This window comes from Manis javanica, chromosome 11 (genome assembly GCF_040802235.1).
Source record: "Manis javanica isolate MJ-LG chromosome 11, MJ_LKY, whole genome shotgun sequence".
Classification (NCBI taxonomy): Eukaryota; Metazoa; Chordata; class Mammalia; order Pholidota; family Manidae; genus Manis; species Manis javanica.
Window position 1 is genome coordinate 40,285,314 of NC_133166.1, and position 20,576 is coordinate 40,305,889.

At 38.6% G+C, this 20,576-nt stretch overlaps 1 protein-coding gene across 3 annotated transcripts in view; it reads left to right on the forward strand.

The window, feature by feature from the left end:
- The window catches only part of PRMT3 (protein arginine methyltransferase 3), a 149,842-nt gene extending 142,749 nt beyond the window's left edge, over positions 1 to 7,093 (forward strand). For all 3 annotated transcript variants that reach the window (XR_012122640.1, XM_073216321.1, XM_073216322.1), the window contains one exon: positions 5,114 to 7,093. Coding sequence is in view for 2 of the 3 variants with exons in the window: in XM_073216321.1 (XP_073072422.1) it covers positions 5,114 to 5,223 (110 nt within the window). In the remaining variant the exon portion in view is untranslated. The remainder of the gene's footprint in view (positions 1 to 5,113) is intronic.
- Positions 7,094 to 20,576: the final 13,483 nt, after the last annotated feature.

Consider the following 20,576-nt stretch of genomic DNA (forward strand, 5'->3'; position numbering starts at 1 on the left):
TTTCTTCCTTGGTCAGTCTTGGAAGATTGTATTTTTCTAGAAAGTTATCCATTTCTTCTAGGTTATCCAGTTTGTTAGCATATAGATTTTCATCGTATTCTCTAATAATTCTTTGTATTTCTGTGGAGTCTGTCGTGATTTTTTCTTTCTCATTTCTGATTCTGTTTATGTGTGTAGATTCTGTATTTCTCTTAATAAGTCTGGCCAGGGGTTTATCTATTTTGTTTATTTTCTCAAAGAACCAGCTCTTGTTTTCATTGATATTTTTCTATTGTTTTATTCTTCTCTAATTTATTTCTTCTCTGATCTTTATTATGTTCCTCCTTCTGCTGACTTAGGGCCTCATTTGTTCTTTTTTCAGTTTTAATAATTGTGACTTTAGAGTATTCATTTGGGATTGTTCTTCTTTCTTTAAATAGGCCTGGATTGCTATGTACTTTCCTCTTAAAACTGCCTGTGCTGCATCCCACAATATTTGGGCATTGACCTGTTGTTGTCATTTGTCTCCATATGTTGCTTGATCTCTGTTTTAATCCGGTCATTGATCCTTTCATTATTTAGGAGTATGTTGTTAAGCCTCCATGTGTTTGTGAGCCTTTTTGCTTTCTTTGTACAATTTATTTCTAGTTTTATACCTTTGTGATCTGAGAAGTTGGTTGGTAGAATTTCAGTCTTTTTGAATTTACTGAGGCTCTTTTTGTGGCCTAGTATGTGGTCTATTCTGGAAAGTGTCCCATGTGCACTTGAGAAGAATGTGTATCCTGCTGCTTTTGGGTGTAGAGTTCTGTAGTTGTCTGTTAGGTCCATCTGTTCCTTAGTTATTTTCTCTCTGGTTGTTCTGTCCTTTGGAGTGAGTGGTGTGTTGAAGTCTCCTAAAATGAATGTATTGCATTCTGTTTTCTCCTTTAGTTCTTTTACTGTTTGTTTCACATATGTTGCTGCTCCTTTGTTGGGTGCTAGATATTTTTAATGGTTATGTCCTGTTGTTGGACTGCCCTCTTTATCATTATGTAATGTCCTTCTTTATCTAGTTACTTTCTTTGATTTGAGATCTATTTTGTCTCATACAAGTACTGCAACACCTGCTTTTTTCTCCCTATTGTTTGCATGAAATATCTTTTTCCATCCCTTCACTTTTAGTCTGTGCATGTCTTTGGGTTTGAGGTGAGTCTCTTGTAAGTAGCATATAGATGGGTCTTGCTTTTTTATCCATTCTGCTACTCTGTATCTTTTGATTGGTGCATTCAGTCCATTTACATTTAGGGTGATTATCTATAGATATGTATTTATTGTCATGGCAGTTTTTGGATTCTTTCTTACCAAAGGTTCAAGGGTAGCTTTTTTACTATCTAACTGTCCAACTTTAACTCACTTATTATGCCATTATAAACACAGTCTGATTATTATCTCTCTACCTTCTTTTTCTTCCTCCTCCACTGTTTATATGTTAGGTATTTCATTCTGTAGTCTTTTGTGTTTCCCTTGACTGCTTTTGTGAGTAGCTGATTTTACTTTTTGCCTTCAGTTAGTATTTGGTTGTCTGCTTTCCTTGATGTGATTTTATTTTCTCTGATGACATCTACTTAGCCTTAGGAGTGCTTCCATCTGGAGTATTCTCTTTAAAATATCCTGTAAAGGTGGTTTGTGGGAGGCAAATTCCCTCAATTTTTGCTTATCTGGGAATTGTTTAATCCCTCCTTCAAATTTAAATGATAATCTTGCTGGATACAGTGTTCTTGATTCAAGACCGTTCTGTTTCTTTGCATTAAATTTATCATGCCATTATCTTCTGGCCTGTAAGGTTTCTGTTGAGAAGTCTGATGATAGCCTGATGGGTTTTCCTTTGTAGGTGATCTTTTTTCTTTCTCTTGCTGCTTTTAATACCCTGTCCTTGTCTCTGATCTTTGCCATTTTAATTATATTTCTTGATGTTGTCCTCCTTAGGTCCCTTGTTTTGGAAGATCTTTGGGCTTCCATGGTCTGAGAGACTATTTTCTCCCCTAGCTTGGGGTAGTTTTCAGCAATTATTTCTTCAAAGACACTTTCTATCCCTTTTTCCCTCTCTTCTTCTTCTGGTACCCCTATAATGTGAATATTGTTCCGTTTGGATTGGTCACACAGTTCTCTTAATATTCTTTCATTCCTTGAGATCCTTTCATCTCTCTCTGCCTCAGCTTCTCTGTATTCCTGTTCCCTGATTTCTATTCCATTAACAGTCTCTTCCATCTCATCCAGTCTGCTCTTAAATCCTTCCATTGTTTGTTTCTTTTCTGTTATCTCCCTCATGAATTCATCCCTTTAGCTCTTGCATATTTCTCTGCAGCTCCATCAGCTTTGTTATGACTTTTATTTTGAATTCTATTTCAGGAAAATTCCTTATATCAGTCTCACCAGGCTCTTTCTCTGGTGTTTGAGTGATTTTGGACTGGACCAGGTTCTTCTGCCTTTTTGTGGTAATAGAGGTGATCGCCGGCAAGTGGTGCATGTGTCAGCTGGGAGAACAAAGTCCCTTCCTGCTTTCTAGTCGCCTTGCACTTCTCTGCTGCCTGTGCCGGTTAACTGCACACAGGGAGCAGTCTCTGAGTTAATCCCCTGAGCTGCCGTGGGTGGGGCGGCCCTGGGGATAGCCTGAGGCACTGACAGGGGTCACAGGCAAGTGGCGTGTGTTCTCTTGTGAGAAAGGCACCCCTTTGTGATTTCCAGACTTTGCCCCGGCTTCCTCTGCCTATGCCAGGCAGCTGCATGCAGGGGGCATCCTCTGGGTCTGACCTGGTTAACTGTGTGCTGGGAGAAGACTCTTTGTGGTTGCTGTGAGTGAGTCTCCTCCCTGGCTGGTCCGCAGCAATGGCGGGTCAGCCGGTGTGCTTGCAGTGCCTGTGGGGGGGAATGAATGGCAGGCTACCTATCAGTGTGAGGGGTCTCAGAGCTGCATTGCCAGCCATGGGGTTAGGGCACCTGAAGTCCCTTAAAATTCCCAGCCTGTTGGGCTGAGTGTGCCAGGATGATTTGTCCACCTGTTAAACCCTTGTCCCTTTAACACTTTTAAAGCACCCACTTTTCCTTTGTCCCAGGGCAGCTGGTTCCGGGGACCTGTTCACATTCTCAGTCTTGGATTTTTCTTCTCTTTTTCTCTAGTATCCAGTACACTGTGTGATGTGTGTCTGTGCTCCTGGTGCAGATTACTAGGGCTGGTTATTTAGCAGTTCTGTGCTTCCACTTGCTCCCCACTCTGATTCTTTTCCTCCTACCAGTGAGCTGGGGTGAGGGGAGTGCTTGGGTCCTGCCAGGCCATGGCTTTGTATCTTACCCTTTTCATGAAATGCTGAGCTCTCACAGATGTAGGTATAGCCTGGCTGTTGTATTGTCTGGTTTCTCTTTTAGGAATAGTTTTATTCGCTGTATTTTCAAGATATACATGGTTTTGGGAGGTGATTTCCACCGCCCTACTCACGCCGCCATCTTGAGCGAGCCCTCTGAACTCTGTTTCTTATGTGTAAAGTGAGGAAAATGTACTAAACCTCATAGAGGTATTTGTTATTCATTAAGTGAAATAAGTCATACAGAGACCTTATGATAGGGTCAGCATGAAATAAGTGTGAAATAAATATTGGCAATTATTACTGTCTAATGATTAACCTGAACTTCCTATACATTTTATAGCACTCCCTCACTGGAAACTTTTGTCAGGCTGAGGTGAGCATGGCACATGAAGTAGATTTGTTCTGTTTTCTTAATAATATAGAGGGATAGCTCAGATATAAAAACCAAGGCTAGATATACACATTAACATATACACTTGCACATAAAATCATTGTTGAATTAGGCCAAATGGAATGTACCTTGGACTACATTATTTCTTCCATTACTCTTTAATTCCTTAATTTTGTATTAAACTGTTTACATACAGGCCTTACCTTTATTGCAGGTTGTATAGAATGTATCAGTAATAGAATCTTTATACTCTGAATAAATATAACTAGTAGATGGTTTTGTTATTCCACAACCATGTTGACATTCATATTCATCATCCCTTAATGTAGGGACTGGCAGGTTTTTTAAAGAAGATATTGATTCAGTACTTAGGTAACTTTATGTACATTCCTCAGTCATTTTATATGGAGTCTTCAGTGTCCGTCCGGATTGTGAAGCTATAGCTGATGCTGTTTGGTATGATCTCACTCTTAGTAAAGCAAGGAATAGTGATCAATTATGACTTAGCAATCTCTTTTGTTACTTTTAAATAACTTGGTAAATAAATGAAAATTTTAAATGGCAAGTTTTTGTAATCAGAGAAACACATAGACATAATTCCATTTTGGAGTAAAATGAAATTTGGAGCATACGAGAAAAGTTTTTAGGAAATTAGTCTTTGCCTTTAAACAAATATGTATTATTTTTTGTGTTCACTGTTTCACCTGTGTAAGTTGTCTTCCATTCACAGTGTTAGTACCTTGAAGGCCAACGGCCTTCCTCATGTGCCTTTAAAATACAAATTTCAGTTTTCCCAACTGTAATTTTCAGTTCCCCAGACTGCCATTCCCTGAAGGGACTCTGCACATGTTAGCTCTCCTTCAGTGCCATTCCATGTACACTCCTTAATTAACCATGACTTTAGTCCTCAAATAATTCATTCATTCTTGGAAAACCTTGTCTTTCACTGCCTTCCAGCCACTCCCAGTCCTCACCTCCAGCACACTTTCAACACATACCTATTGTGTAGTTGTTGTTTAGCTATTCTTTTCACTATCACCATGAACTCTTAGAGGGCAGAAACCATGTGTTGCTTTTCTATATGCCAGAACTCACGATATCATAGGGCCTCACATTCAGGAGTCGAATAAAACTGCTTAGCCAACCCTGCATAACCACTATAGTTTTGCTAATTTTTTCACAAGGATGTGACACCTGTCGTATGTAAGTTAGATCAGCTTTGCTCAAAATTAAATATAAAATTGCCTTAAAATTAAATCTGTTAATTAAAAAATAATTTAAAAAATTTAAATTTAGGGAAACATCTCACAACAAAACAAGGAGTATTGTATATACATTGTTACTTTTCTGCTAGACTGTATTCCTTGAATTCTTAAACACATTTTTTGCCTTTTTTCTATAGGTGAAGCCTTGAAAGGAAAGATCACAGTCCACAAGAATAAGAAAGATCCACGTTCTCTCATTGTGACCCTCACATTGAATAATTCAACTCAAACTTATGGTCTCCAGTGAGAAGTCCACAGAAACACAACTAACTTGCTGTTTTTATTGTGGGGGTAGAGGGAGGAGTTGATGGGAGCACATGGATGTTGGATCCTTTCCTAATGATTCTCAATGCAGGAGAAGCTTGGTAGGAATCTGATGTGATAAGGCTAAGGAAGGGAACCCACAGATCCTAGTGATCCACCAGATAATCACCTTCTGGGAAGTCTGGTTGGTGTGCTTGAGCCAAATGCAAGCCCTACATTGAGGTTAGCTATATTGAAAATCATGTATATTGACCTAAAATTGAAACACATAGTCTGTTATTTTTAATATGTTTCTTAATGCAAATTTTAGACACTAGTTGATTTTTAGTGATTTAGATAATGTTTATTAAACTTGTAACTATACACAAGGTATTACACATTTTATTGCATATCTCCTCTCTGAGGAGGAGGGGGGGTTTTTAATTGTATTATTTGCTAGACTATCAGGACAAATTAGATTAAAGAGCAATGGTAAGGGACTAAAATATGGAAAAGAGGGCATCACGTAAGTCATATTTGAAGACAGCTTCATTGATTATTCTAGTTCTGTAATTCTCATTTGGTAGCTTCTTCCTCCTTTGCAAATTCATTAGCCATATACTTTTCTAGTTTTGCCCAGAGAATCTAATTTCAATACATTTATCCTAGATTTCATAAAAGTTTTTAAAGGTTGAGATAAATATGTACTTATTTACTAATATAATACCTTTCTTGAACTAAATGTATGTGCAAAGTTAAACATGTAACATAATACACTTATATCACTATGCAATTGTGTCATTTACAATTCTTCATTCAGTTTGAAACACGAAAGAGAAAAAAGTCAATAAAATGTATATACAACAGCCATTAGCATATAAAATGATATTCTAACATATTAAAGCCTTTTATAAAATCACAAGCATGTAAAACAAGTCTTATCAAAGGAATCATTTTGAGGAAAACAGGAATTTTAAGGGGAGGTGGGTCATATGCCTCTTTTCAGTTCAACAGCTGGTTCTTTTTCAAAACCAAACATACCCAAGACAGCATAGCATAGTGTTGGGACACATGAGCTTCCCCTCAGGAGTCAGTGCCTATGTTCACGCCTTGGCTCCAGCTCTTACTTGCTATGTGATCTAGGTTATATTCTTTAGCCTCTCCCTCCCTTCATGAATGTGCCAGTTCCCGAGTTAATACATTTCAACTACTTAGATCAGTGCCTGACATACAGAAAACAATCAACAAATGCTATGTTATAGTTTCATCATACAGTCCAAAAATGTGTGGCATTTACATGAATTAGATTAGTTTGAGAATTGTCAACGCATTAAAAATGCTACCCAAGTACATGAACGAGTAGGAAGAGTACAGCAGAAATTGATTTTTAATATAACAAAAACTATATCAAGAAGAACTAGTTTTGATCTTTCTTAGAGAACTGGACATCTAGCAGTGGGAAAATTAACCCCCTCAAATGGTGGCATTTCAGACCTTAGTCCCTTTTTTTTTTAAATTAAGGTATCATTGATATATAATCTTAGGTTTCACATGAGCAACATTGTGATTTCAACATTCATCGGTATTATCAAGTACAGGCTCACCCCATTTGCAGTCACTGTCCATCAGTGTAGTAAGATACTATAGAGTCATTACTTGTCTTCATGCTATACAGCCTTGCCCGTGACCTACCAAAATTGTGAGTGCTAATTATAATGCCCCTCAATCCCCTTCTTCCTTCCTCCCCACCCACCCTCCTCAACCCTTTTTGGTACCCGTTAGTCTCTTCTTGTAGTCTGAGTCTACTGCTGTTTTGTTCCTTCAGTTTTGCTTTGTTATACTCCACAAATGAATAAAATCATTTGGTACTTGTCTTTCTCTGCCTGGCTTATTTCATTGAGCATAATACCCTCTAGGTCCATCCATGTTGTTGCTAATGGTAGGATTTGTTTTCATCTTATGGCTGAATAACATTCCACTGTGTATACCACATCTTCCTCCATTCATCTACTGATGGACACATTGCTTCCATATCTTTACTATTGTATATAGTGCTGTGATAAACATAGGGGTGAATATGTCTTTGAATCTGGGATCTTGTTTTCTTTGGGTAAATTCCTAGGAGTGGAATTCCTGGGTCAAATGGTATTTCTATTTTAAGTTTTTTGAGGAACCTCCAAATTGCTTTCCACAGCGGTTTAACTAATTTACATTCCCACCAACAGTGTAGGAGGGTTCCCATTTCTCCACATCCTCACCACCTTTTGTTGTTTCTTTTGGAGGTTGACCATCCTAATTGGTGTGAGGAGATACCTCATTGTGGTTTTAATTTGCATTTCCCTGATAATTAGTGATACGGAGCATCTTTTCATGTGCCTTTTTTATCCCAGTGGGAGGCCTCAGGGCTGCATTGCCAGCCATGGGAATGGAGCATCTGAAGCTCCTGAGAGTTCCCAACCTGCTGAGCTGACTGTGCCAGGACAATTTTGTCCACCTGCCCTTTCTCCTGAGCAGTGAGCTATGTGTAATCTTTGCCCTTTTAGCTCCCCTCTCACTGTTGAAAAATATTTCAAAGTGCCTGCCTTTCTTCTGTCCTGAAGAGGCCAGTTGTGTGGTACCTGTTTTCCACAGTGGCTGGAATCTCATTCTCTCTGAGTATTCTGCCTGTCTTTGCTTTCCAACCCCACTAATCTCCAGAGCACCATGTAATGTGGTTTCATGCTCCTGGAGCAGATCTCCAGGGGTGGGTGTCTAGCAGTCCTGGGCTTCTACTCCCTTCCTGCCCAATGTCCCTTCCTCCCACCCTTGGGCTAGGGTAGGGGAAGGGCTTGGGTCCTGCTGGATCACAGCTTTGCTACTTTACCCTTTTCCATGAGGTCTTCTCTTTTCCCCAGATGTACAGTCTGTTCTGCAGTCTTTGAGTTGCTCTTTCAGGATTAATTGTATTTGCTGTATTTTTGTGTTATATGTGGTTTTAGGAGGTTTTTGCCTCACTTCTCATGCCACCACCTTTTCCCCCAGACCTAGTCTCTTAAGTTTTCCTTTATAAGCATGATTTCTTTCTTCACAAGATTAAACCAGCCAGCTTGTTTTCACCATGAGTTTAAATTCTGACTGTTACTGGAAATGTGTGGTGCTAATAACAGAGCTCAAAGTACTTTAAGTTTTGTCTGGAATGGCTTCGTGTACAAATTGGAGTAGCATGGGGTAATAAAACAAAATTAAGCCCATAAGAAGATTAGTGGATTTTTAAAGTAATCAAAAACCGTCTGATTTTTTTTCTTGTATGTGCATAACACTTTCTACTATTTAAAAAGAAGCATTTCTCAAAAATTATTTCTCTTTAGTATTCTTGTTTGATTTTCATGGGACTTGGACCCAATGGCTCTTTCGATGTTCTCTTCCTGGTTATAACTAGCCCGACCATAGTTAGTAGGTCTCAGATCTTTTCAGTTAGCCTTCCCAGGCTAGAGCAGTCTAATTTACGTACCTGAGCATTTTATGGAAGTTCAAATGTTTGCTCTTCTATTGGAATTTTGGCCCTAAACTACTGTGAAAAATAAGTATTTCATAGCCCTTGACAGTGATAAATACAATGTCCTTTTGTGCTGTGGCAGACTGGTGTTTGTGAATAGATTACTCTGTCCCAGGGATTTTAAGTTATTTCCATTAAGAAAATACATTTTTCTCCTATTTTCCTTTGTGAAAACCAACATCATTATGTTGTAATGTGTGGGATTCATCCAAGTATAATAGTCATCTCTGTTCGAATGAGCAGTGTTTTCTGAACAGAACATTTTGAAAGGTGTGTTCCAAGAAAACAGAACTCTTGAGGGAATACAGTATTACACAGAGTGGTCTGCTAAGTAGCTCCAAGGGCTAGGAAAACCCTTTAAGATAAATAGGGGAGCTGTCATTTAACTTCAAAATAATCCTTGTTTGAGGGAGAGGGAAAGTAATTCTGATCCTACAGTTACTTACGTTCTTGTCAATTAATCTGGATTAACCAATGTCGACCTGTGTCAATCAGAATTCTCTTTCTCTCACTTTTTAAAATGGAATATCTAAAATGTATTGAGTTACTGATTTGAGATCAGTCCATGCTAGACTCACCAATCCTGCTATCAAGTGGAGGAAGTATGACAGTACTGCTAAGAGCATTCTACAGGAGAAATTAAAACAGGATAGTTTAGCTCCTGAAAGCCATACTAGAAATAATCATTTAAGCTGCTGGACTGTAGTGTATACCTAAAATCTCCAGGTGTTGAGATTTTTCTGTATAGCAGAATATCTCAAAGATACATATTAAGCAAAATACTAACAGCATTTTTCAATGAACTAGAACAAATAATCATTAAACTCAGAACCACAAAAGTTCAAAATAGCCAAAGCAATCCTGAGAAAGAAAAACAAAGCTGGGGTATTATGCTCCCTGACTTCAAGCTATACTACAAAGTTTTGGCATTCAAAATAGTTTGGTACTAGCACAAAACAGACCCATAGATCAATGGAAGGGAATAGAGAGCCTAGATATAAATCCACACATACATAGTCAATTAATATATGATAAAGGACCCATGAATATATAATGGGGAAAAACAGTCTTAAATGACTGATGTTGGGTAAAGTGGACAGCTATATGCAAGAGAATGAAACTAGATTACTGTCTAACTCCACACACAAAAGTAAACTCAAAATGGATCAAAGACCTGAATGGAAGACAAAACTCTTAGAAGAAAAATAGGCAAAAATCTTGAACGTAAATATGAGCAATTCTTTTATGGACATATATCAGGCAAGGGAAACAAAAAATGAACAAGTGGGATTATATCAAGCTAAAAACTATGCAGCAAAGAACATCAGCAGCACAAAAAGGCAACCTACAGTATGGGAGAACATTTGTAAACGATTTATCTGAAAAGGGGTTAAGATCCAAAATATATAAAGAACTCATGACTGAACACCAAAAACATAACCTGATTAAAAAAAGGGCAGAGGACCTGAACAGACATTTCTCCAAAGAAGAAATACAGATAGCCAACAGGCACATGAAAAGATGCTCCACATTGCTAATCATCAGGGAAATGCAAATCAAAACCACACACCAGTTAGTATGGCCACTATCCAAAAGACAAGAAATAACAAGTGTTAGGAAGAATGTGGAGAAATGGGAACCCTCCTGAACATTGTTTTACATCGGTGAAAATGTGAATTGGTGCAGCTGCTGTGGAAAGCAGTATGGAGTTTCCTCAAAAACCTAATAATAGAAATACCATGTGACCCAGTAATTCCACCTTTAGGAATCTACCCAAAGAAAACAAAATCCCTGATTGCAAAAGAAATATGCACCCCTATGTTTATTGCTGCATTATTTACTATAGCCAGCTTACGGAAGCAACCTAAGTGTACATCACTAGATAAATGGATAAAGAAGATGTGGTGCACACACATAATGCAATGTTACTCAGCTATACAAAAAATATCCTGCCATTTGCACCAACATGGATGGAACTAGAAGGTATTATGCTAAGAGAAATAAGCCAGGCAGAGAAAGACAAATACCATATGATTCCACTTATTTCTAGAATATAAAAAAGCAAAACAAAATGAACAAAACAGAAATAGACTCGTAGACACTGAGAAGTGACTGGTGGTTGCCACAGGGGAGGGGTTAGGGTTGGAGGGTGGGGAGTGTGAGGGGGATAAAGGGGCACAATAATTCTCAATATAAGTTGATCAAAAGGATGATGGTACAGCATAGAGAATACAGCCAATGATTATGTAACGTCTGCCTATGTTGACAGTAACTGCACTAGTTGGGGTAAGGATTTTATAATATAGATAACTTAAACCATTGTGTTGTATAATTGAAACCAATATAAGATTGTATATCAGTGACACTTCAATAATACATATATATGACTCATTAATGGCCATGGCACAAGAGATAATAATATAACATAGTATAAAAATTAATAATAGAATCTATGTAGATTTTAAGGGCTATATTTTTTTTAAACGTGTGGGGCTAAGCAACTGGGGAAACTCCATTTATGAAAGCTTAGAGGAGTGACCAAGACCCTAATTTTTTTTTTAAATACAGTATTTACATACTTAAGATTGGTAGCTGGAATTGTAACATTTAGTGCACTGTATAAAGGGAATCAGTAAACTGAAACTGTAACTATCAACTTCATTGAGAAAGTATTAAGACCAGAAAAATGTGCAAACAGCACTTTTCAAAGTTAGAGATGGTTGAATATCCCCTGTACCCAACAATCTACAAACTAACTCAGCTAATAAAGGACTTCCTGAGCCTAAAAGAAAAGATTTGCATGAGCCTCATTAACCTCTGACCCCAAACTAACTGCCAACATTAAGAGACTCATTTGGGGAAATTGCTTTATATCAGCACTTTTCAACGTGGCTTGAAGCCTCCCAGTGCTTTCCTTGCTTGGTTCTCCCTGGAATGTGGTGGGCCTAACAAATGTAGTGGTGTATTCACGCACCAGACAATATGGGAAGATATGTAAAGTCCCTCCCCAGCTATCAAATGAGGCCATGTTGCCTTGGAGGCTTATATATTTTTAATGATTTTATGTCCACTTCCTTGCTATACAATTAGTGTAAACTTTTCTAAGCAGAATGATAAATGCGTGAAGTGTTTTTAAAGTGTCTTAGTAATTCACTTGCCCTTTCCAATCAAGTTTTTTTAGGGGACGGAGCACAAGAAACAGTTTCCAAGTAATTGCCTCAACATCTGGACTAAAATGGAGCAGTTAGCATTCATGTAGCTCTACATTTAGCTTAATACATACCAAAGTGGTTTATCACTGAGTGAGTTATAATTTAAAAGGAAGATTATCAACAATAGTCTAACAAATAGTAAAGGAGGCTGAAATTAAGTGAATTATATTCACTTCATGGAGTGTTAATGCACTCAATAATAATCAAGTCCTGATGGCAACACAAAAGCTCTTATGATTTAAAAAAAAGCAAGATAATTTAAGATACTATAATTACAAGACAAGGCCTACATATGCTAAAGTGTTGAAAGAGGAAACAAAAAAATAACTTGCTAGGGTGATTGGATTATGAGTGACTTTTTCTGCTAGATGATCCTTCTATACCCTGACCTTTTTGCTTATTGACCTCAGCCAATGATCTTGCCCTTTGCCTTGCTTCAGCCACTCCTGTTGTCATCCTTTAGAACTGGCCACAACCCAGAACTCACACCCCTGCATAAATCTCAAGTACCATTCTAATCTAACCTAACATAAGCTATCCTAAACAAATCTATCTTTTCAGTATTCCAATTCTAACAATCCTTTAACTACCAAGACCAAATTCCGCTGATTTGTATCACATTTTCACCGTCCCTCACCTCTTTGTGTTTACAGTTCCCTCCTTGCCCAGCGTAAAATCCTTAGTCCATCATTATAAACACTCATTTCCAAATAGCTGCAACTTCCTTGCCCCTCTTTCTTTTCTGTACTCTTGGCTAAATCACAATCTTGCTTTGAATCCAAATCCATATGTGCAAATCAATGAGGCTGGAGGAAAGCCCTCAACCCTGCTGATCAGTTTAGTCTTAAATTCATGACCTATAATCTCAAGTGTCCAGAAGTCATTCCTTATTACCCTGGTCCATTTATCTCCCACTATTCTCAGTGATTATTATATACCTTTCCTCCAGCCTCCACAATCTCTCCCCTTGTTTTTCAGCTGATGTCCTTTTTTCCTATTTTACCAAGAAAATAGATCCAAGCTGAGGAGAATCTCCATAGCTTTCCATACCATACCACCCAACCAACCTCTGTCTGTGCCCATACATTGCCTTCCCACTGAGGGAACTTCCCTGCTTCTGTTCAAAGCCAGCCTCTCACGGCATACCACATCCCACTCCCTCCACTGCTCAAGAATCCTGCCTTGGCAAGTTTCCCCCATATCATCTGCTAGCTCTCCAGTTAACATACAAACCGGCTATGATTTCTCCTGGGTTAAAAAATTTTTCAACTCCTCCCTCCTGCTGTTGCCACATATCTAGCTTTCCCTTTACACTGAGACCACTCCAAACTAGTTGTCTATGTTCACTCTCTCTGTTCTCTCTCTTCCCATTATTTTTTTAAACTGTACTGAGGTATAATTTATATACAATAAAAAATACACACTTCAAGTTTACAGTTTATGTTTGGACAAAAGTATGCATATAATCATCCCTATTAACAGAACATTTCCTTCATACCAAAAGTTTTCTTGTCCCATTTTGCAGTCAACACATATCCTCACTCCCATCCCTAGGCAAGCACTAATCTGATTTCTATCAATATAAATTTATTTTGCCTATTTCAGAACTTCATATAAAGGAATCATATAATGTGTACTCTCTTTTCTGGCTTCACAGGTTTTTGTGGTTCATCTGTTGATGTGTATTGGTGGTCCATTCCCTTTTATTACTTAATATTCCATTTTATAAATGGAAATGTGTTCATTTATCCATTTGCCTGTTGGAGAACATTTGGATTGTTTCCAGGTTTTGTAGCTCTTGTGAATAAAGCTGTAGCATCTGTGTACAATCTGTCTTGAGTCCACTCTCACCAGGACTTTTGCCTCCACCACTCCACTGAAACTACTCTTACCAAGGTCTCCAGTGAACTACATGTTGCTAATTCCAGTTGCCATTTCTCAGCCTTCGTCTTACTGACCTGCTGCAGTATTGAGTGCTGGTGACCACTCTCTGGAAACATTTGGCGAGGCTCTCCCCACTCCACTCCCTCCTCCGTGGCCACTCTTCTGTTTCCTCTGTCGGCTTTTCCTTCCTCTTCACCTTGCATATGTCAGCACCTTAGTCCTGGGATCTCTCTTCTTCCCTCCTCTGGTGATTTCCTCCAGTTTTATGGTTTTAAATACCTAGATAATGATACTCCTAAATTTGTATCGTTAGCCATCTATCTTCCACTGCAGTCTATATCCAATTCCCCATATGACAGCTGTGCTTAGCTGTCTAATGGGCATCTCAAACTTAACATATTCAAGACTGAATTTCTGATCTTCCCAGTACCCTGATCCTGCTCTCTTCCTCCTGTCACTTAATGGAATTTTATATTTGAGTAGCTCAGGCCAGAAACCCTAAGGTTCTTTTCCACCCCTTTCTTTCCACATCCAAGCTGGCCAGCAAATTTTATAGCATCTACCTTTAAGATATATCCAAAATAGTTCTCCCCACTTCCACTACTGCTACTCCAGTCCAAACCACCATCATGTTTTACCTCAATCATTGGTTCTCAAAATATGATCAACAGATCCCTGGTGACTCCATGAAGAACTCTTGTGGGAAGTCCAGGAGATCAAAACTAGTTTTGTGATAATACTAGGACATCGTTTGCCTTTTTCACTGTATTGACATTTACACTAACAGTGCAAAAGCAACTGTGGGTAAAATTGCCGGTCCCATAGCACAAATCAAGACACTTACTACACTGGCAGTCACTGTGCTCTTCACTATCACGTACTCTTTAAAATGTTCTTGATGAAGCTGTAGGGCAGCTGATGAAGCTTATGAAACTATGGCAGACATTGTCCTGAAGAAGGAAAAAGTAAGCTTATCACTCAAATAAAACAACTGATGGAATTTGTTGCTAATGATAAAACTGAAGTTTTCAAGCTAAAATTAGAATTTTGAAAAACATGTATTTATCACCATGAGCTTGATGGCTTTCCAATTTTTAAAGACGGATTATTGGTGTAGGAAAAGTACTTTTTCTCTTCTACCTTTTAAATTTGCAACTGGGACTCTTATAACAAAAGATTAATAAGTGAGAAGCATACACATTTTTTTAACTAATTTGCGTTTATTAATGATGACAATTTGTTTATACATATGCAAAGCAGCTGCAGGTATGCTTTGCAAAAGGTTGACTTAGTCAATGGAGCGTTCTGGATTCTTAGACCCTTGGCAATAACTTCAAGATACTTTTGAAGACCAGTTGTACACTTACAAGCTATGGATGGTAGATTACTTTTTATTTTTTAATTAAGGTATGATTGATATACACTCTTATGAAGGTTTCACATGAAAAACAATGTGGTTACTACATTCACCCATATTATCAAGTCCCCACCCATACCCCAATGCAGTCACTGTCCATCAGTGCAGCAAGATCCCACATATTCACTATTTCCCTTCTCTGTGTTACACTGTTCTCCCCATGATCCCCCACACCATGTGTACTAAACATAATACCACTCAATTCTCTTCACCCTCCCTCCCCACCTGCCCTCTCACACCCCTCCCTTTTGGTAACCACTAGTTCAATCTTGGAGTCTGAGTCTGCTGCCATTTTGTTCCTTCAGTTTTGCTTCATTGTTATACTCCACAAATGAGGGAAATCATTTGGCATTTGTCTTTCTCCACCTGGCTTATTTCACTGAGCATAATGTCCTCCAGCTCCATCCATGTTGTTGCAAATGGTAGGATTTGTTTGTTTCTTATGGCTGAATAATATTCCATTGTATATATGTACCACATCTTCTTTATTCATTCATCTACTGATGGACACTTAGGTTGCTTCCATATCTTGGCTATTGTAAAAAGTGCTGCAATAAACATAGGGGTGCATATGTCTTTTTGAATCTGAGAAGTTGATTTCTTTTTTTTTTTGAGAGGGCATCTCTCATATTTATTGATAAAATGGTTGTTAACAACAATAAAATTCTGTATAGGGGACTCAATGCACAATCATTAATCAACCCCAAGCCTAATTCTCAACAGTCTCCAATCTTCTGAAGCATAATGAACAAGTTCTTACATGGTGAACAAATTCTTACATAGTGAATAAGTTCTTACATGGTGTACAGTGCAAGGGCAGTCATCACAGAAACGTTCGGTTTTGATCACGCATTATGAACTATAAACAATCAGGTCAAATGTGAATATTCGTTTGATTTTTATACTTGATTTATATGTGAATCCCACATTTTCTCCCTTATTATTATTATTATTATTATTTTTAATAAAATGCTGAAGTGGTAGGTAGATGCAAGATAAAGGTAGAAAACATAGTTTAGTGCTGTAAGAGGGGAAATGTAGATGATCAGGTGAGTGCCTATAAGCTAAGTATTAATCCAAGCTAGACAAGGGCAACAAAACATCCACAGATGCTGAAGATTTCTCTCAAAATGGGGGGTGAGGTTCTAAGCCTCACCTCTGTTGATCCCCAATTTCTCACCTGATGGCCCCCCTGCGACTGTGCCTGTCTTAGGTTGTTCCTTCCTTGAGGAATCTTACCCGTCTCTGGCTAAGCAGTCATCTTCCGGGGCCATACAGGGAAATGTAAAGTTGGTAAGTAACAGAGAAGCAATATTGTTTGAAAAGGTTAGCTTTTTACTTCTTTGCAGATTTATGCCCTGTGGCTTCTATGCCCTGCATTTGTCTTGTGGTATCTTTACCACTTGGAAGAATTATGATACTCAGTAATTTCGATATGAGGCACGAATTCTACTTAAGGGTTGTAATTAGGAAGGAAGAAGAAAAGCTATAGAGGTAGCAGATGGAAGAAAACATGGGAAGATTGATTATTTCTTTGACATGTCTTCTTGTAGTGTAACATAAGCATGTATAGGTTTTAAACTACTAATTAAATTGCATGCACACATTAACACAATAGGAATACAGCTACATAACCAAAGCAGGCCTACAATTACCAGCCATATCCAGTGAAACCAAGAAAACCAGTTAGGCACCCTAGGCATTTGTGAAAACTTATCAATGATATGATGGATATTGTCTAACTGAATTTGAATAGTTTGAGAAAAATCAGACAAATTAAAACAACACATTCCTGGGAACTGTTGACATCCCATATGTTCTTTTAACAGTAGATAGTCTATAGTCGCAAGATTTTGGAGCACTGCAACTTGCACTTCTCCTAATTCTTGGTTGAGTTCCGACAGTATAGGTCCAGTCAAATTTGTTGTTTTACTGTATGCACAGGCCAGCTTAGACATCTCTTTCTTCATTCCAATGGCAAGTCCAGGAACCGGTGAGATGAATGCAGCTACAACTGCAACAGCGCCAGGATCTTTGTTGAAGTTTTTTGATGATCAACTTCTGGAATGACTCTTCCAGAGGATATTGATGTTGGAAGTTCTTCTTCATATTGTATCTTAATTCATTTTCTGGGTAGCCAAATTAGGCTTTGATCCTCTGTATAAACACAAACAAACCCTTTGCCCACACTTTGATATACCCTTTATACCATTGTGAAGAACTTATTGGAGACCACCACACAGGAACTGCTTTTTTTTTTAAGAGAAAGGAATATTATCAGAAAAATGTATTTCCATAGCTGATCATCTGACACCCTTTAAATAATCAAAATTAAGGATATTTTAAAGCATGCATTAATCATTGATTTACAGTTAGTTTTATCCTATCAGGGAGTAATCCCCCTTTTCTTTTTTTTTTTTTGTTATCATTAAACTACAATTACATGAAGAATATTATGTTTAGTAGGCTCTCCCCTATACCAGGTCCCTCCCACAAACCCCTTTACATTCACTGTCCATCAGCATAGCAAAATGTTGTAGAATCATTACGTGTCTTCTCTGTGTTGTACAGCCCTCCCCTTTCTCTCACCCCCCCCATTATGCATGCTAATCATAATACCCCCTTTCTTCTTTCCCCCCCTTATCCCTTCCTACCCACCCATACTCCCCAGACCCTTTCCCTTTGGTACCTCTTAGTCCATTGTTGGGTTCTGTGATTCTGCTGCTATTTTGTTCCTTGAGAAGTTGTATTCTTTGGGTAAATTCCAAGGAGTGGGATTCCCAGGTCAAGTGGTATTTCTATTTTTAGTTTTTTGAGGAACCTCCATATTGCTTTCCACAATGGTTGAACTATCTTACATTTCCACCAGCAGTGTAGGAGGGTTTCCCTTTCTCTGCATCCTCACCAGCATTTGTTGTTCTTAGTCTTTTCAATGCTAGCCATCCTTACTGGTGTGAGGTGCTATTTCCTTGTGGTTTTAATTTGCATTTCCCTGATGATTAGTGATGTGGAGCATCTTGTCATGGGTCTGTTGGCCATCTGAATTTCTTCTTTGGAGAACTGTCTCTTCATATTCTCTGCCCATTTGTTAATCGGGTTATTTGCTTTTGGGTTTTGAGGCATCTAAGTTCTTTATATATTTTGGATGTTAACCCTTTGTCAGATATGTCATTTACAGATATGTTCTCCCATACTGTAGGATGCCTTTTTGTTGTGTTGATGATGTTCTTTGCCATACAGAACTTTTTAGTTTGATATAGTCCCATGAGGTCATTTTTGCTTTTGTTTCCCTTTCTTGAGGAGATGTGTTCGGGAAGAAGTTGCTCATGCTTATATTCAAGAGATTTTTGCCTATGTTGTCTTCTAAGAGTTTTATGGTTTCATGACTTGCATTCAAGTCTTTAACCTATTTCAAGTTTACTTTTGTGTATGGGGTTAAATAATAATCCAGTTTCATTCTCTTGCATGTAGCTGTTCAGTTTTGCTAACACCAGCTGTGGAAGAGGCTGTCATTTCCCCATTGTATGTCCATGGCTCCTTTATCATATATTAATTGACCATATGTGGTTGAGTTTATATCAGGACTCTCTAATCTGTTCCATTGGTCTATGGGTCTGTTCTTGTGCCAGGACCAAATTGTCTAGATTACTGTGGCTTTGTAGTAGAGCTTGAAGTTGGGGAGCATAATTCACCCTGCTTTATTCTTCTTTCTTAGGATTGGTTGGGCTATTTCAGGTCTTTTGTCGTTCCATATGAATTTTAGGATGATTTTCTCTAGTTCATTGAAGAATGCTGTAGGTATTTTGATAGGAATTGCACTGAATCTATAGATTGCTTTAGGGAGGATGGCTACTTTGGCAATATTAATTCTTCCTATCCATGAGCATGGGATGTGTTTCCATTTATTGGTATCTTCTTTCTCTCATGAGTGTCTTGTACTTTTCAGAGTATAGGTCTTTCACTTCCTTGGTTAGGTTTATTCCTAGGTATTTTATTCTTTTTGGTGCAATTGTGAATGGATTTGTTTTCCTGATTTCTCTCTCTGCTAGTTTATTGTTAGCTTATAGCAATGCCACAGATTTCCGTGTATTAATTTTGTATCCTGCAACTCTGGGTGCTTTTAATCATCTGTCTTTATCCTTGATCTTTGCCATTTTAATTACTATGTCTTGGTGTTGTCTTCCTTGGGTCCCTTGTGTTGGGAAATCTGTGCACCTCCATGGCCTGAGAGGCTATCTCCTTCCCCAGATTGGGGAAGTTTTCAGCAATTACCTCCTCAAAGACACTTTCTATCCCTTTCTCCACCTTCTTCTTCTTCTTCTGGTATCCCTGTAATGCAAATATTGTTCCATTTGGATTGGTCACACAGTTCTCTCGATATTCTTTCATTATTAGGGATCCTTTTTTCTCTCTGTGCCTCAGCTTCTTTGTATTCATTCCTCTTCTCTAGTTTCTATTTAATTTATCATCTCCTCCACCTTATCCAATCTTCTTTTAATTCTCTCCATTGTGCTCTTCAACATTGGATCTCCAGCTGGAATTCATTCCTGAGTTCTTGAATATCTTTCCGTACCTCCATGAGCATATTAATGATTTTTATGTTGAACTCCTTTTCAGGAAGAGTCATGAGGTCCATGCCATCTTTCTCAGGAGTTATATTAATTTTACTCTGAACCAGGTTCCTTTAGCATTTCATATTTGTATATGGCACCCTCTAGTGTCCATAAGCTCTACTCTATGGAGCTGCTCAGCCCCTGAAGCAATGTCGGGGGTTGCAGGGGAGTGGTATTGGTGCCTGGGGGGAGGAAAGAGCTGTTTCCTGCTTCCCAGCCACTATGCCTGTCTCTACCATCTGTACAAGTGGGCAAGCACACAGGCATAAACCTCTATGCCTTGCATTTGTAGTTGTTGTAGACATATCTTCCCTCTGGCTGGCCTAACGCCAGGGTAGGGTTTGCCGGTTTGTGAGCCAGGTGGGGCTGGCCTGGAGAATGGTGCAGTAAGCTGCATATCCCAGAGGGGGTCCTTGGAGCTGTGTAGCCAGCCAGGGTGCTGGAGCACCTGGAAATCGTGAAAGCTCCCAACCTACTGGGCAGAGTGCACCTGGACAATTTTGTCTACCTGTCCTTTCTCCTGAGCAGTAATCTCTTTGCAATCCTTGCCCCTTTAACTGCCCTCTTGCTAAGGCTTCCTTGTTAGGAAGTCTCTGACTGCCCCCCTTTCTTTTGTCCCAGAGCAGCCAGATATGGATCCCTGCTTTTCCCACTTGGCTGGAATCTCAGTCTCTTCAGGAATTCTGCCTGTCTTAG